The sequence below is a fragment of the Aspergillus brasiliensis genome, assembly GCF_001889945.1.
Source record: "Aspergillus brasiliensis CBS 101740 unplaced genomic scaffold ASPBRscaffold_6, whole genome shotgun sequence".
Classification (NCBI taxonomy): domain Eukaryota; kingdom Fungi; phylum Ascomycota; class Eurotiomycetes; order Eurotiales; family Aspergillaceae; genus Aspergillus; species Aspergillus brasiliensis.
The window spans coordinates 1,700,995-1,717,809 of NW_027137447.1; the positions used below are offsets into that span (position 1 = coordinate 1,700,995).

General features: G+C 50.3%; 8 protein-coding genes across 8 annotated transcripts; 4 read left to right on the forward strand and 4 right to left on the reverse strand.

Moving 5' to 3' along the window:
* Positions 1-71: 71 nt before the first annotated feature.
* Positions 72-1,173, forward strand: ASPBRDRAFT_125949 (FPP/GGPP synthase family protein; the record flags this gene model as incomplete). The annotated part of the gene is made up of 2 exons (XM_067617835.1): positions 72-191; positions 253-1,173. The coding sequence occupies 2 exons, from the start codon at positions 72-74 to the stop codon at positions 1,171-1,173; spliced, it is 1,041 nt and encodes a 346-aa protein (XP_067479378.1).
* A 422-nt stretch (positions 1,174-1,595) lies between these two features.
* On the reverse strand, positions 1,596-3,232 carry ASPBRDRAFT_55359 (uncharacterized protein; the record flags this gene model as incomplete). Its single annotated transcript, XM_067627379.1, has 3 exons — positions 1,596-1,735; positions 1,785-1,829; positions 1,888-3,232. The coding sequence occupies 3 exons, from the start codon at positions 3,230-3,232 to the stop codon at positions 1,596-1,598; spliced, it is 1,530 nt and encodes a 509-aa protein (XP_067479379.1).
* Positions 3,233-4,111: 879 nt separating this feature from the next.
* ASPBRDRAFT_75395 (SDR family NAD(P)-dependent oxidoreductase) lies at positions 4,112-4,932 on the reverse strand (the record flags this gene model as incomplete). Its single annotated transcript, XM_067629279.1, has 2 exons — positions 4,112-4,786; positions 4,840-4,932. 2 exons carry the CDS (start codon positions 4,930-4,932, stop codon positions 4,112-4,114), a joined length of 768 nt encoding a protein of 255 aa, XP_067479380.1.
* A 463-nt stretch (positions 4,933-5,395) lies between these two features.
* ASPBRDRAFT_75396 (putative C6 transcription factor) lies at positions 5,396-8,102 on the forward strand (the record flags this gene model as incomplete). Its single annotated transcript, XM_067629280.1, has 4 exons — positions 5,396-5,562; positions 5,620-6,161; positions 6,212-7,285; positions 7,352-8,102. The coding sequence occupies 4 exons, from the start codon at positions 5,396-5,398 to the stop codon at positions 7,621-7,623; spliced, it is 2,055 nt and encodes a 684-aa protein (XP_067479381.1). The 3' UTR covers positions 7,624-8,102.
* On the reverse strand, positions 7,601-9,205 carry ASPBRDRAFT_43529 (zinc-binding alcohol dehydrogenase family protein). The gene is made up of 5 exons (XM_067625012.1): positions 8,919-9,205; positions 8,837-8,859; positions 8,658-8,777; positions 8,042-8,601; positions 7,601-7,955 (listed from the first exon to the last, which is right to left on the reverse strand). The coding sequence occupies exons 1-5, from the start codon at positions 9,039-9,041 to the stop codon at positions 7,750-7,752; spliced, it is 1,032 nt and encodes a 343-aa protein (XP_067479382.1). The 5' UTR covers positions 9,042-9,205; the 3' UTR covers positions 7,601-7,749.
* A 508-nt stretch (positions 9,206-9,713) lies between these two features.
* ASPBRDRAFT_124822 (hexokinase family protein) lies at positions 9,714-11,422 on the forward strand (the record flags this gene model as incomplete). Its single annotated transcript, XM_067617733.1, has 2 exons — positions 9,714-10,162; positions 10,213-11,422. 2 exons carry the CDS (start codon positions 9,714-9,716, stop codon positions 11,420-11,422), a joined length of 1,659 nt encoding a protein of 552 aa, XP_067479383.1.
* A 212-nt stretch (positions 11,423-11,634) lies between these two features.
* Positions 11,635-13,173, reverse strand: ASPBRDRAFT_196251 (uncharacterized protein; the record flags this gene model as incomplete). Its single annotated transcript, XM_067620970.1, has 3 exons — positions 11,635-12,812; positions 12,868-13,086; positions 13,140-13,173. The coding sequence occupies 3 exons, from the start codon at positions 13,171-13,173 to the stop codon at positions 11,635-11,637; spliced, it is 1,431 nt and encodes a 476-aa protein (XP_067479384.1).
* Positions 13,174-14,336: 1,163 nt separating this feature from the next.
* Positions 14,337-16,100, forward strand: ASPBRDRAFT_43534 (sugar porter family MFS transporter). The gene is made up of 4 exons (XM_067625013.1): positions 14,337-14,462; positions 14,510-15,231; positions 15,323-15,655; positions 15,712-16,100. Exons 1-4 carry the CDS (start codon positions 14,384-14,386, stop codon positions 15,982-15,984), a joined length of 1,407 nt encoding a protein of 468 aa, XP_067479385.1. The 5' UTR covers positions 14,337-14,383; the 3' UTR covers positions 15,985-16,100.
* The last annotated feature ends 715 nt before the right edge of the window (positions 16,101-16,815 follow it).

A 16,815-nucleotide genomic window follows, 5' to 3' on the forward strand; every position in this document is an offset into this window, starting at 1 on the left:
TGAATACTGATAGACATGTATTTCTGAGAATCATTGAAAGCTTCTATCCCGATAGCCACACAATACATAGAATGGCTTTCACCGTTGATCGGACCAAGTTCGACAGCGTCCTTGCCCAGCTTGTAAAACATGTTACTGATCATTTTGCCTCCAATGGAGCACCTCGTGAAGTAACCGACCATGTTGAGAAGGTAAGACAATTGGGTATCTTATTTCCATCATTAGCAGCGTCAATAATGCCCCAAGAAATAGTGCATTATCGAAAATTCAACGAACAGAAAGATGTTTCGCGGGCTCTCCGTTCCCCAAACAGGCCTATCAATCTTGAATCGCCCTGCAACCGAGCAAGAGTTCCACGACCTCAGCGTTCTCGGATGGCTTGTCGAGTTACTCCAAGCATACCTGCTAATGCACGACGACATCATAGATAATTCATCTACTCGCCGAGGCAAACCGTGCTGGTATCGACTACCATCAGTCGGTATGAAGGCCGTCAACGACGGTAGTCTACTCAAGTCATCAGTATTCTTCCTTCTCAAGCAGTACTTTCAGAAACACCCATCATACTTGAGGATGGTAGAGACCTTTCACGAACTGGCTTTCTTGTCTGAAATTGGTCAAGAGTACGATGGTATCGCTGCCGATCAACGGAGAATAGAAAATTGGACCATGGCCGACTATGACAATATTCGCAGGTTGAAAAGTGGCTACAACAGCTTCTATCTATCGGTTCTTGTTGCTTTGCAATATCTCCAGCTTGATACGTCCCTGAATATGAAACAAACTAGGGACTTGCTGATCCCGCTGGGCAGCTTTTATCAGTTTCAGAATGACTATCTGGATATTTTTGGCGCACATAGTGTGACTGGGAAGTTTAGTACTGATATACAGGAGAATAAGTGCTCCTGGGTTATCATCCAGGCTTTGCAGATCTGTTATGAAGCGCAGTGGGGTGTTCTGCTTGAGAATTATGGTCAGTCGAGTCAGGATTCTGAGTTGAAATGCCAGCGGATCTTCGAGGCTCTGCCTCTTAGGGAGTTCTATAGGTCAAAGGAAAGTCGTGTCCTTGGCAGCATTGAAGACAGAATATGCAACTTGGACGAGAGCGAGGGGTTGAGAAGAGGCATCTTTGACATCCTCCTAGGTCGTGTTCGTGGAGTGACGAAGAAATAAGCGCCTCAATTGAGGGTAATCGGCATGGTGGATATATCTGGAGGTTTTGTTTATTCTACACCATGAATGCTAGATATACTCAGCTCCTTGTGCTGGTCTCCTCCAGCTAAGTAGATACATAGATTGAAGGAAAGACTTGGTTCAACGGACAGCCACCCCATTGCGTGAACCGAGTCTAAATACCCCTTACTGCCATCTCACCGCTACCTCAACCTAAACAACGAGTCTAGACAATCAACGCTTCACTACACCTAGTTCAGTATTTGTAGAGACATCCAGTGAGCGGGGCTACATTGCTAACGTTCCTAGCCAAAAGGCACAACATATCAAATCACAAATAGCATACCTATCGTAAGGTTATAATCATCATATCTCAGTGCTTATCCCAAAGCACCATGGCTGTTACTAGCTAATTGCGAGTACTACTTTCTATGTTCCATTGTCGCGTGTATGTCCGTCCTCGCATGCAACAGCTTCTGGGCGAACGGAGATCGTTTGCGAAGGGTCGGTCCATAGAAGTAGACAACGTATACCGTCGCAACAAGGATTAAAGATATACAGACTATCGCTTATATCAGTAACCTGCTGTAGCAGAGTTAATGGTGGCTTACATAGAATCGTTGACGCATATTCCAAATGATACTTCCCACCGATATCTGGAGAAACGTCAGTACACCGTACACCAGTAAATATTTTTGGATAAAGATTGCATACTCTGATAGAAAGGCGTTGCAGGCACAGTCAACACACCTGCCAAGAAGTCCCTTGCCCACCCATTACCCCCCGTAGCAGACGCAGAGTAAGGCCCATAAGCACAAATCATATAGTCGATCGTGGCCATGAATATGCTAAAGTTGGCGATGCCGACCAAGGCAGAGAAGAACATGCTTCCGATCCAATGAGTCTGCGGGAGACTTGTCCATGCGAAACCGATGAGTCCGATGGGAAGACACGGGGCAGTGTAAAGGAGCCACCAGAGTCGAGATTCATATTGGGCCCTCTCGTCGTTGGGTTTGCTGCGACGTTCGTGAATGTTGCGTTTGATCACTGGGATGACCATGATCCAGGTGATAACGTAGCCTATCATTATCGGGAGGAAGGAGAGGCCAACAGAAACGGTACTGAAGTTCCATTGTGCGTAGACGAGACCGAAGGATTGGATGAATATAAAAATAAGAGCGTCTGTAAAACCACTAAGCAGGGAGAGACACAGCACGATGGGCTCAGTGAGGAACATGCGGAATGGCCGAAGCCAGGTTTCGACGATCTCCTTTCCTGAAAAGCGGTCCATGAGAGGAATCAGTTCAGTTGGACCGTACACATTCTCCCCCTTTTCTCGTCGCCGTTTCGCGATCCTGTCAATCATGACTGACGTCCTTGTTTCCGGAACGAGGATCAAATGAGCCAGCTGGACAAATCCACCGAAGATAAGTTGGATCCAGATATTCCATCGCCATGGAAGGTATGCTTCCACGAAACCTCCAACAACAGGGCCAAGGACTGACCCACCCACAGACGAAAACACCACGCATGCTACGGCGTACTGCTGGTCATCGGGCTCCCATAGATCTGCTATCATTCCCAAGGTCACGGAGCCGCCGGCGGTACAGATGCCACCAAGCGCTCGACCAACCATGATGGTGGCAAAATTGGGAGCGATGCCGACTGGAATTTGCCATATGTTGACCAGGAATAGGCTCAGTTGGAGAATAGGTTTCCGGCCCATTTCCTCACTCCAAGGTGCCCAGAGTTCACAGCCAAACGCATATAAGATGAGAAAGATCATTGCACCGCAGCGAGCTGCTTGCTTGCTCACGTTGAATTCTTCGGAGATTCCTGATATGGCGTTGGAGTATAAGCTAGTATTGAAGTTCATGGAGGTCTGCACGAGGAATATGACGATGATTATTGTCCATTTCTTGACAGCTGGGAACGAAAATCCAAGTTCGGAATAGCAATCAGCCTCGGTGAGGATCTTTGGGCCTGATGCTGTCTCGATCTGATCACAAGTAGGTTGCTGAGAGGCAACCTTCCGGTGGCAGCCAGCTTGGGGAGACATGTCTGTAAGAGGAATCGTGCGAATAGCCCTTGGGTATATATCAAGAGGCGGAAAGACTTCAAGGCAGATGTAGGAGAAGAACTCAGGAGCGCTTAGGAAGATGAGAATAGGGGAAACAGCACCATATACAAAGAAGGAAAGGTCTTTTATAATACCCCAGACCCCAGAGATAGCCCCCGCATTGGCTGTAAATTCGGCATCCATGCCAATGGTATACGATGAGCACCCCGGTTTCTTGCCTAGTCCCGGTCCAGTGTTGCCCGAGAGGCAAGCCACCGTGATGTAGTCATAAACTGCTTGCTTGTTAACAGTCATACTGGTTCATTATGCTATGTCACTTGATTTACGTTTGACTACTAGACTCTCATGAACGAGTACCAGCAGCATTGCAATCCATATACTGCAGATCGGGTTTCTGGGAGGTATGCTACTTGGGGATATACAGTGGCAGATTTGCGTACCAACGAGTGGCCTTATTCGGATCGAACTGGTTAGCAGCAACTGAAATAATGCTACAGCCCACTGACCTTCCTGGCCGATATTCGGGACGAGCCCTGACTGTGGGACTCGGCTCGCGGAGCTATAGCCGTGATAACGACGGTGCTTTTCCCGGTGGCATCCACTGAGTTTTGTCAGAGGCTGAGCCTTCCCCCCGTGAACAGCGGGATGTTTACTAAACAGTTCAATGGGGATGATTGTGCTGGGCAACTATGTGCTATGTTGTGGCGACCTTTCTGCCGTGGTGTCTGGGTCAAAGGACCACATCTGTGAAGCGTGGTAACAATCTCGAAGATGGGAACATTAGGAGCTTTAGGGGGTCAAAGAATATCATTCCAAAGACGGTCTATTGTTTCTATGTCTCAGAGAACATGGTTCTACCTAGATATACAACATCCCACCATTAGCACATATCACATCTCCCGTCACCCATCGGGACCTCTCTTCAGCCAAGAACAACACAATGTCCCCGATATCTTGCACAGTTCCACATCGCTGTCCAGCTGGAACCTTCTTGTTCTGCTCCTCCATCCGCGCCAGATGCACTTCTCCGGCTGCCTGATACATATCCGTATCAACAGGACCCGGATTGACCGCATTCACGGTTACTCCATATTTATGACCCAGCTCTGTCGCCCACACCCGCGTGAGACCCTCCACTGCCGCCTTACTGGCAGCATACACAGACTGGGTGGCGTAGCCGCCTCGAGAAGAAATAGACGACAAGTTGATAATCCGCCCTCCACGGGGAATGTATGGAAGTATGGCCTGTGTCATGAAGACCACCGCTCGCACGTTGACGTCCATGAGCCGCATATAACTTTCCATGGTCACTTCCTCCAGGGGCCGATTGTCACCCGCGCCGGCGTTGTTCACAAGAATGTCAATTCGGTCTGTTTGAAACGCCTCAAGAGCAACCTGTATGATCTTCTTCGGGGCATTTGGATCGGTGATGTCGGCTTGAACTGCGATGGCTTCATTGTTGTCTTGCCGGAGCGATTCGATAAGCGCATCTGCGGCTTTGCGTGAAGATGGGGAGACGTAGTTGAATGCAACCTGTCTTGACGTTAATTAAATCATTGAATTTCTGCGGATATGCTTCTGATTACCTTTGCACCCTGTTCGCTCAAACTGCGGACAATGCCGGCGCCGATTCCGCGGGCTCCCCCAGTGACAATGGCAACTTTGCCTTGGAGGGACATGATGATTATCTGCAGATTGGCTGTGAATCGAGTACTGAGAGTTGCTAATGGAATCCCGACTAGCTAACGAGTTCGTTTCTTAAATGCCCTGCAGGCATGGTAGTCTGGGCATCCGCCGTATGTCATTGGATCCGAGCCGCGCAGAGAGTAACGGATCTATCGCCGTCGCGCATCGGGGCTATTTCCGGGTGCCGATCAATAGATGCCAAATCGGCATCTCGCAACGTTGGGACACATAGCTTCCTATGCATGTCGTTTAGACTGCCGGTTGTAAGTTAGTTGCTTCAAGGACAACGCAAATCCTTCACAAGCAGGACACTTCTTGCATCTGTGTCGTTACGAATGTGGGTGTAGATGTTGGTATCGCCAGACTCTGCGGGGAGCCCTTCTTGGCGTCGCCCGGGGAAATCTCCGTTCGCCACGATTGACTGCTTCATTCTTCTCCTGTACTACACCCGCGGCAATGGATATGTCTCAATCTCGACGCATTCTTCGAAAGACCTTTGCTTGTGATGAGTGCAAGCGACGCAAGATACGCTGCTCGGGTAACGAGAATTGCAACAACTGTCGCCGGGATGCCAGACCTTGTCGCTACTCGTCACCATCTCAGCGTCTTTCCACGTTACAAAGGTAGAGTTATCAGCTATTTTCATTTTGGTCCTTTCACCACAATGCTCACTGATACAGACGTCTTCATGAGTCCGAGCGCCTGAGAGCTGATATGGAACGGGCATGGGCCATCTATCTTCCTTCAGTTGATCTCCAGGATGCACTGCAGACTGTCCGCTCTCAAAATGACTCTATCACTGCTGCCCAGCACGGCCCGCAGAGGCAGAAGCACCTCAGCGACGTAACACATGCGACAGAGCAGCCTCCTGCTAGTTTTGCTGAACCGAGTAACGCCGAAGACTACGAGTTTGACGAGTCTCAGGACTTTGACAACTCTACCGACGGCATGGGTTTTCTGACGGTTGACCCGCATAAGGCCGGCTATACAGGGCCGCAGTCTGGCATAGCAGCCCTCAAATTTCTTCAGTCACTTCCACTATACTTACCACTGACTAGTTTTAGTCCGTTGTCTTGCCTTGACGACGACATTGATGGTGGCACTGCCTGCACTACACAGCAGAGACGGGCGGATGTACTCCGTTACCTGGATGACTATTTTGCTTTCTATCATCCTGCATATCCCATTCTACATGAAGGGACCTTTCGTGCTCGGGTTTCAGGTATCTATTTGCCACAACAAGTAATCGGTGAAGTAACTGACAACAAGCAGGCGCCCTCGCCAAGCCACGAGATGGTTCTTGGCCCATATTGTACAATATCGTGCTCGCCATTGGGGCGTTTGTTGGAGATTCGCAAGGCACCAAAGTAGATATACCGTTCTTCAAGGAAGCACGCAAACATCTGTCAATGGACGTCCTTGAGAAAGGATCCCTCAGTTATGTCCAGGCGATAGCTCTCATGGCAAACTATATGCAGAAGCGCAACAAGCCAAATGCTGCTTTTATCGTGATTGGCATAGGATGGAGTATGGCGCTAGCCATTGGCTTGCACCGGGAGTTTGGCATGCCTAGCACTTCGCCCTTCACAATGGAGATCCGCCGACGCGTCTGGTGGACACTATTCGTGTTCGTGTCAGGCGTCCAGCTGACTCTTGGCCGACCAGCAGTCTCGCTCGTTGGAGTTAATGTCCGTCTACCAGCTAATGTCGATGACCATGATCTCGCAGTAGACATGGACGAGCTTCCCGAGTGTGGCACCGGCCCGACTATCACATCATGTCTCATTGCGCAAGTGAACCTCGCCAAGATAGCCAATGTCGTCCAGGTAGAGCTCCTAACGCACCATTTACCTACTCAACAGAAAGCTGCAGATCTAGAGCAGCGTATCCACACATGGCACCATGAGCTACCTCCCCATTTTGGGCTCAATAATCCCCTAGAGCCGCGCTTCGACATCCCGCGTCGAGTCCTTTTATGGCGCTCTTTCCACCTGCGAATTGTGATCAACCGCCCCTTTCTCTTCCAAAGTATCGCAGCAAAGTCCGAGCTTTCCACCTCTTCAGGCCCGATCGCTGCCTGCCTTACCGCCGCAGACGAGTGCGTCGCTTCTATCTGCAGCTTTCTGGAATCAACGAGCAACCGGCGCCGCGGATTGACATGGTATGCGACCTGCTGGCTGCTAACGGCCAGTTTTGTCCAGGCGACATGCTATATCTATGAGCCAGCACATAGTCTTGCGCAGACATGGAAATGTCAGATACAGCGCGCCGTGGATTGTCTGGGGAGTCTGGGCTCTTCCCATGATATGGCACTGCGAGCTAGAGATGTGCTCCAAAATATACTTGGTATAATCCACCTTTTTCAGAAAAACCTATGGAAATGAGTATCCAGGGATAACTAACGTATAACAGAGCACGGTCATGGAATCGCCGTTCCCAGCGACATGGCTCCCTACGCTTCCAGCCAGCTGCCAGGGTCGTTCCGAGCTCTTTGGTTCCCTACGAACGATCAACAAATGTTCAAACCTAATACATTAGGACTCGATGATAACGTGTCTGGCTATGCTCCCGGGTCATTTAATGCTGAGTTTCTTGATGCGGCGGGTGGGCTGATGATACAGAATTTCTTTGACAACTATGAAGAGCGGGGACAGAGTGCCCCTGGCTCATCTATTCCTGGGTAGATTCGAATAACATTCCGCCGCTTGTTCATGGTCATATCTACAATAGAATGTATGCTGTCTGAACTCTAAATACAGATACTGCCCTCCACATTGCTCATCCCCAAAGTATCATTGGAACTTCGATCTTCACAGAGTGACAACGATCTTCTTAGCCGAGACGCCTTTCTTGAGCACATCAACGCCGTTCTGGAGTGCATCCAGTCCTTTACCAATGACCTCGGGGTGTGGCTTTGGCTTAAGGCGTCCGTTTTCCAAAGCTTTCGAGACAAAGTCTCTCCAAACACCGTCGGCGACATGTTTGTTTGAGTCATAAGTCAAAAAGTTAGAGCTGACTAGATGAGAGAAGAATGTCAGCCACATATAATGAGAAATGTATGGAGAGATAAGAAAGGGAGGGGGGCTTATGATAAGGGCTTACTGAATATCGGAGCAAAGCGTTCCGTAGGCTGACCATATGGCGAAACACAAATAGTCTTGACATCTGCATTCAACTGATCCAGAACCGCACGCACCGTGTCAAAACTGGCCGGTTCAGAAATAGCATCGTAGACACCAACAAATTCAGTATTGGCGAGCGCATTAGCAACATCCTCGACGACAGTAGGAGACCTGTAGTCAAAAACGGCCTTTGCGCCTAGAGACTTGACCAACTCATGGTTATGAGCCGATGCAGTCGTAATCACGGTTAGACCTGCTGCTACTGCTAATTGAATTGTAGTTGCGCCAACCGAAGAAGCGCCACCCCAGATGAGAATTGATTTGCCTGTCGGCTGTACACCAGTAGCAGGGGGAATGGGGAGGTCGAGACTTTCTTTGAGAAAAAGGCCAGCCGCAGCAGTTGAGATAGCCTGCGGGAGCACGGAGGCTTCTTCGAAGGTGACAGAATCTGGGATTTTTGCTACTGTGGTCTCTTTCACCAGTGTGTACAGCTGGAATCCCGAGTTTGCGGGATTCCCGGTCCCTAGATTATGACAGTACCTAGAGCAGTGATTAGCGGGTCTCGCTATAATCGGAGATAATCATTAGTTACGTACGCAACAACCCGCTGGTCCTTGGTGAAGCGGTTCACCCCGGGACCTACATCAACCACCACTCCTGCGACATCGGTGCCCAGAATGAATGGCCATGTTCGCAGCCAGGGACCTCCATATGTCCTGTGAGAGTAATTAGATCAACTAGCATGCTATGTGAGAAATAGGAAGTTGAAACATACTGGATTTTCCAGTCAGCGGGATTCTGTGAGAAGCAAAAGTTAGCGTTAGCTGATATTGATGGAATCGATGATTTGAGCGCACAATAGAAACCGCAGCGTTCTTGATCACGATTTCGCCGGGTCCTGGTTTGGGATATGGCGCATCCTGAACACGGAACGGATGCTCGGTAGGGGCCGTAATCCAGGCAGCCTGATTTTGGGGCATCTTGCGAGTGGAAGGATTTAAATGGGTATTTGTAGGAGATAGGTTAGAATAACGAGATCTCTGGTATAGGTGTATCAAGTTGATGCTTCGTCTTTCTTATTGATGGGAATAGAAAGGTACTTCTCGAAAGATGACCAGATCTGAGGGGCACCTGTGCTTACTCGGATGTAGACGGTTCTTTAAATGGAAGCTTCAGGCTTCCAGCCATCCCGGAGATTACTCATATCAGCGAGTACTATAGCTATAACTAGTTAGTATAATCCATGTGACATAAGATTGTTCTCGAATAGTACTAGTTGGAGTTTCCAGATACCAATGTTGTCCATATATAATCATCGATAGCCATCTGTGATCCTCATCGTGCCTTAGAAGTATGGCAAGATTTGCGGAGAATGCAATCTGTTGGACATTGCAGGATCACGAGAATCTCCTCAAAGACCAGGTCTCTGAAGAAAAAGATTATGTCTTGATACCCATCTGCAGCAGTATGCTTCAGCAAGATCGAGTACTATCAGTCAAGTTGTGGCCAAGAGCCACGGCGAATGTAGCAAAAGCCACGCACCGGCGGCTCGTCCCCGCCGCCCGCCTTGGTTCCCTTCCCTGAATAACTACTATCTACATAGTTAATTTGTTTCCCCTTGCGAGTCCCTGTGCAAGGATTCATCCGCCATAATGGTAAAATCGGAGCCTAATCTCCAAGAGTTCCTACATCCCCTCAGGATAGACCACAACACACTCTGCGATCTCTCCCATCGCCTATCTCACACATACCGGAAGCTTGCTGCCAGCTCGTCGGAGCAGTTCCTCCCCACCGCCATCACCCGGCTGCCCACCGGCCATGAAACCGGTCGCTATCTGGCCGTCTACGTCGGCCTCTCCTATCTTCGGGTCGCCTTTATTGAACTGCTGGGGGACCGGCCAGTCGGACGACAGCCTCATGTGAGACGGACCCTGGAGAAGGCGTGGCCCATTGAAGAGCGGCTCCGACGAGACCAAGCCCAGTCCCTATTCGCCTGGATTGGTGACTGCATTGCCGAAGTCATTGCGGATGATCTCGCCAACTCCAAAGGCGACCTTCCTACGGAACTTCTCATGGGGATCTCTTTTTGCTTCCCTACTAAGTTCGTATTCCGTCTGTTGAACGTGTTTGTATGGAATTAACTGATAGCAGGCAACAATTTCTCAATGAGGCCATTCTTATGCCCACAGGCAAGGGGTTCGCCTTGAGCTCCTCGCTGAATCTCCATCAAGCTTTGCTGGATGGATATGAATGTCACACCCGGCGCTCAAATCAAGACCCAAGTGACATGCCGGCCAAGCGACGCAAGACTTACTGTCTGCCGACGTTGAAGGTCACTGTCATGACCAATGACACGGTCGCTACATTAGCTTCTCTGGCATATTCCATACGGTCCCTTCCCAATACTCGAGTTGTCATGGGGCTCATTGTCGGCGCCGGCTGTAACTCTGCTATTCCCATGAAACTTGCTAATCTGCAGGAATCGAAAGTTGCCCACATCCGAGAACAGCAGCCCGAAGCGGATGAAATCGTCGTTTCCACCGAATGGACCCTCCACGGAGCGACCGGGCCTTTGGAGAAGCTCGGTATCGTAACTAAGTGGGATACTGAACTGGCAGACCATTCAAATCGGCCCGGCTTCCAACCACTAGAGTATATTGTTGGTGGCCGTTACATTGGGGAGCTCGTTCGCATAATCTGTTATGATTGGTTTCACGAAGCCAAGAAGATCCCACGCTCTTCTTTGCCGGAGAAGCTGGTCGAACGGAACTCTCTATCTACGGACTTTCTGTCGCTAGTGGTGGCTTCAAGCTCCTCAAACGAGCATCTGGCCGTGGCACTATCCAACCACCTCCCGTCACCATCCTCGAGCGACTGGATTTGGACCCCCGAGTTCGCTGGACATATCCGTATGATCGCTGCGGCAGTCCAAGAGAGATCATCAGCCTTGGTTGCTGCCGCGACAGTTGGTCTTCTAGCATGCACCGGCGAGGTAGACTTGAAAAATACATCACGCCAGGAATTGAATGACGGAAATTCCAGTCCAGATAAATCAATACGCACGCAGTATGATACAGCGCCAAATTCCAAAGCAGTGATACCCGGTTGGAAGAAAGGGCCAGAGGAGCTGGTTGTGGCCGTGTCTGGCGGTGTGATCCAGCACTACCCTCACTACAAGGACAGGATCCAGCGGCATATTGACCGATTGATTCTCAGTGCTGGACTACAAGGTGAAGGAAAGAGTGTCTTCCTTCGAGAGGCCAGCGATGGCGGAATTGTTGGAGTGGGCGTTCTGGCGGGTACCGCGGCTGGAGAAATCCAGGAAATCATCTGCTCGACATTGGAATCAGAGCGCAGCTAGGAAAGCACCATCTCGGTAGCCAAGAACCAGTAATTCATGCTACTCGCGCTCCATAAGAAGCATTTACAGCTCGTGCATACCTACATTGCATCGAATGGAGGCTTCTTTCTTCCTTGAACTCCAATTTTCTCTTCTGATTACCTGCGATACAAAGGCGTGTGGCCATTTCATAATGTGTGTGACAAAGAGTTTATTAACAATGGCAGCATTACCTAAAAGGCCGCCTGCAAAAGGTACTCCTTCGTGTCAGTCAACCGACTGCAGCAGAAATTTGGCTCCAGCGAAGCAAGCTCCTCCATCTTATAGTTCCCCGTCGCAACGGCCACGACTGAGCAACCAGCTTGCTTCGCACATTCCACATCTAGTGGTGTGTCTCCAACAACTAGGACGTCTTTTGCGCCTATATGAGAACCAAAGCGGGTCTGCAGTTTTGAGAGAGAATCCTGAAACAAGGATAGTCGGTTATGGTGGCTGTCCCCGAATGACGAGATGTCCAGGTCGAAGATGCTGGTGTCTATTCCCGCCCCTCGGAGCTTTAGCAGGGCGTTGGGACGTGAATTGCCCGTGATCAGACCCAATTGGAACTTCGGTTGGCTGGAGTTCTCATTTTGCCGAACCAGCCAGCTGAGCATTTCCTGTGCACCCGGACATATCACCGATGGAAGACCCTTGGACAGAGAACGCTCCAGGTACTGTGGGTGGAGCTTAAGGAATCTCTCCACTACTTGATCCTTCATGGATACCTGGTGATAATCCAGGATGTCATGCAGCAGGCCAAGATCGGTCCGCCCGTGCAAATTCACCGTGGTATTTGCATGATTGATGTCCTTTCCCACAATATCACTCACACAGGAATAATAGGCATCAATACTAAGCGCCTCTGACCGACACAGCGTGCCATCAATGTCAAACAAGATTATCTTTTCGCTGGATGGGGTGGAGGGCCTGACAAGCACTCGCAACAGCTCCCGCGAACCAGTGAACGAGGCTCGCCCATGCAGATACCGGTGGTTATCCAGCACATAACCCTGGCCGGGTTGCAAGGCGACGAAGTAGGCATGTTGGTAGATGATATCCTGCAGCTTGGCGAAGGCAACAACCATGGATGCAGACATCTGGATGCCATCATCAAACCGGAAGCGAAAGATTCCAGTGTCTTTGTCGACCATGGCCCGTGGCACGAATGTTCCATCGTCGGCACGGAAGCTGGTATGCTTTGAGCTAGTGAAGAGGTCGTACAGGCCCTCGTCGTGTTGCTTGAGGGCATTGAGAACACTTTGGCTGTCGACTAGCAACGACTCACCCCCGGATTCTGACTGAGAACGGAGTGTTGACATCAAAATCCGCGGGGGTTCGTCCCAACCGCTGCGGTCGGTATGGAAGAATAGTTCTGTGATATGTACGTCAGTTTAGGACCGCTGAATATCCCTGTTCTGTGGAAAAACCTTCAGAGCTGTATCCCTTACCCACCAAGTCTGATGCAATTCGAATTCGACTTACACCACTGCCGGGTGTCGCCTCGTTCCGCGGTCTCACAACTTGTCCCAGTTGGTGTGCAAGTCCTACCAAGGTCTCTTCCTCACACCCTTCGACAAATGCGATGCCATCATTGAAGACAGAGGCACGGATGGACTCGATGTCAGATGGAGTATAGAAGGTTGGGACTGGAGTGTTAGGTTAGCTGAATGACAAAGCTATGACAGTGAAACAAGCATACCATTCGCACCCAGACCGCACTTGTTGATATCCATGGCTATAATTCGGTCAGAGCTTTTTGTTTGCTTTACTTTACTTCAAGTATTCCTGCAGCCCTTCAGCCGTGAAGGAATCAAGGGCCTTAAATACTCGAGGTTCTCAGCTCATGCATTCACAAGCATTACGAATTTCGCCCGTTGCCGACACAGGTCTTGCCTTTGGCCCTTCACTGGCGAGACCATCGAGCCGTGATCTCCGTCAGCAAAATTAGCCGACGGAGAGTGTTGTGTCGCAATCGGTCTGTACACTTGACTAGACAAGGCAAAAATTATGTCTGGGCCTCAGCTTTACCGTGCGGAGGACCTATAAAACTGTTCCCCTTCTCGACCGGTCTATTGCGACGATGCAACATTGCATATTAGGCTGGCGTACCCTGGACGCCGCTAGCTACATCGGTGGCTGCCAAGTGCGCCAATGTCTTTCCCCTGTTCCTACATGAGGTGACGATCTCGATGCAATCAGGCGATATTCCCCTGCGTCTGGTGGTCTTTACTGACCGAGATGAGTAAGACCTGCTACTGAAGGTATAGTTCGAGTCAGTCAGATGCGTGTAACCAGAACGGGTACGCAACTTTATGATTTACGAGGCTCGTGGGTTGTACCCGCTTATACCGCGTGTGACAATTGCATTGAGAGACTCGTGGATGCAAGGCCACTGGTTCTGAAGAAGTGCAAGGCCGGTTCGGGGTCTAGCAACAGGCGTGACTATGTACAGGCTTGGCCCATATAGCGAGCCGTGATCGGCGTAAGCGCTAGAGGCAGCATGCAAGTGAATGTAACCTCAACTTCAATTCGATTCAAATCATTCCCAAGGATGATTGGTAGCTGGGCTGCACAAATCCCCGCCACCCTGGGACTCCGCGCTGAAGCTGCAATCTAAATCCAACGGTAATCCCACACTCGCTCAGGCACGGATCTGACCGCTCTAGGTCGATCGTCCTCCGCACCACATGCATATATTGCTGCAATATCCTATCAGAGTCAATCTGTTTGACCAGGGTATCAGTTCAGACCGCAAATGGCCGTCCTAGCAACTCCGACGCCGGCGACCTTGCTGTTGTTCAAGTTGTCTGAGAGCCAATTTAGGCGATGCTACCTTAGAGAGGGGTGAATGAACCCCATGCAAAAAGGAGGTCGCCTGGAATCGTCCTCTCTCTCAACCAAAGCATCTATTTCCGTCTCTCTCAACCAGCCTAGTCTCTTCCGATGGTTTCTCCTAAGGGAAAGGTTTTTCTCATTGCTGGCCATGTTGCCCTGTCCGGGCTCTTGTATGGCCTGGACACAGGTCTGTTCACTTCTCACACGCTATGGCCCCGAAACTCATATTTTCAGGTTCGATTGGCCCCATCACGCAAATGCCCCAATTCGAGTCATCTATTGGCCGATTATCGTCTACTCAGCAGGGTGTGTTCGTCGCCTGTATCCTCCTTTCGTCCTCCGCGTCCTCTCTCGCGAGCGGCCATGTCTCGGATCGCGTGTCGAGAAAGTACGGGATTCTCATCGGCAGCCTGCTCTCTCTGGCAGGGACCATAATTTCCGCCTGTTCGCCTAATTTTGCTAGTCTGATCGTGGCTCGGCTGATTACCGGGGTCGGCATGGGCCAAGCCATTTCCGTGACCACTGTGTACCTGGTGGAGATAGCCCCTGCAGATGTGCGGGGCGTGGTGGCTTGCTCACTTCAGCTCTACGTGGTCTTTGGCATCATGGCGGGGTATTTCATTACGTATGGGACACAGTATCTCAATGGCAGCATGTCATGGAGGGTGCCGTTCATCATCCAGGCTATCATGGCCGCGGTGCTGTCCGTCGTGATGCTTATGCTGCCATTTTCGCCTCGGTGGCTGGTGCAGGTCGGCCGCAACGAAGATGCACGTCAGGTTCTGCGTAAATTGCGCCCTGAAGCTGCGGTGGATGAGGAGCTCCGGGAGATTCAGGACAGTCTGCAGTCTGACCAGCAGCGACCGACCGCTAGTATGGCGGAGATCTTTGGTCGGAAGTACATTGGTCGTACATCGCTGGGGGTGTTTCTGATGACCTTTCAGCAGTTGACAGGGGTGCGTTCAGCTTTGTCCTATTTTCATTCTTGCCTACTGCATTCTTGCTTCCTGGAATGGGTATACTAGGCATTGGACTAACTGACTATAGATCGACGTGGTCCTCTACTACGCACCCATCCTTTTCCAGCAAGCGGGTTTCACCTCCAACAAAGCCTCCTTCCTGTCCTCCGGTATCATCGGCATTGTGATGTTGGTCTTCACTATTCCTGCCCAGATTTGGGTCGACCGTTGGGGACGCCGCAAACCCTTGATCACGGGGGGATCAGCAATGGCCGTCTGCTTCATCATCATTGGCGCACTGTATGCCCGTTACGGTCACACAACCCACGATGCAGTCACCCTCGAATCTCACTCTGCTCAATGGGCCGTAGTCGTGCTGATATTTCTCTTCGTGGCAAACTTTTCCTGGTCATGGGCTGTGGTGAGTACTTTCCCTCCGAGTCGTACAGACTGTTTTCCTCATGTGGTTCTCTCTAGGTCGGCAAGATCTACGCCTCCGAGATCATTCCCACCCGACTCCGGGCCAAGGTATGTGCGGTAGAGCTGCTGGCGAACTGGATCGTGAACTTTATTGTCACTCTTACTGCCCCGTTGTTCCTGCATCGGTCCCCTTCAGGCCCATATTTCTTGTATGGGTTCTCGACGTTTGTGTCGGTAGCTGTGTGTGTGCTGATGCCGGAGACTAAGGGGAAGAGTCTGGAGAGAATTGAGGAGTTGTTTGAGAAGGGCAGTGATAATGAAGCAGCATAGTTTCTGATATCCTGCACTGCGGGTATTGCTGCTTAGGCACTTACGATGGTGATGGATGTATCTCTTTATGGGAGCTATCTACTATGAGAGCATGAATACTAGCGCTGCATCCTCACTAGACATTTCGATCCTGCAGAACCTCATATACTTCTTTTACCTGACCAATCTGGCTTATACTGGGTTAGATGTTGAGATGGGCTACCACGCAAGAATCGCAAGATTGACGTGCCCCGAGTGTTTGAACGCTTCCACATGATGGTATTCGATGAGTGTGTGTAGGCTAATCATAGATTCCTGATCACATGTCAACGCAGGTGGTGCCTGCCCGTTCCGGAACTGTCAATATCTAGTAGTGCCTTGACTGAGAGCCTCATTGATTGAGCGACCTTCAACTACAATTCACTGTCATGTCCCACCCTCGCACACAATCATCACTGACAAAATTTATTCTTTATCACCATCTGGGTAGCCAGCCCCTGCATGACAGAACAGAACTACTATAGTACGTACCCATCAGACAAACGCTGTTAGCTAATTCAGCTATCTAACGCATATACAATAGGTCCCCTCTCCCCGTCTACCTCAATACACCGAGTCGCTATTGCCTGATTGATACATGATGTAAGAGGCCTGAGTGCCAGGCGGCTAAGATGCTTTGTGCGGATTCGATATCCGGAGTACCATCGGAGCAACCGGATGTATGAGCACTCTGTTGTCTGGTTGGATGGTACAATATCTGGTGGATTGGATCGGTGCGCAGACCCCTGTCATATTAGGCTGCCGGATATGCTGTTAGTATTCTAGGACATATTCTCATTCGCTGATAAGAGC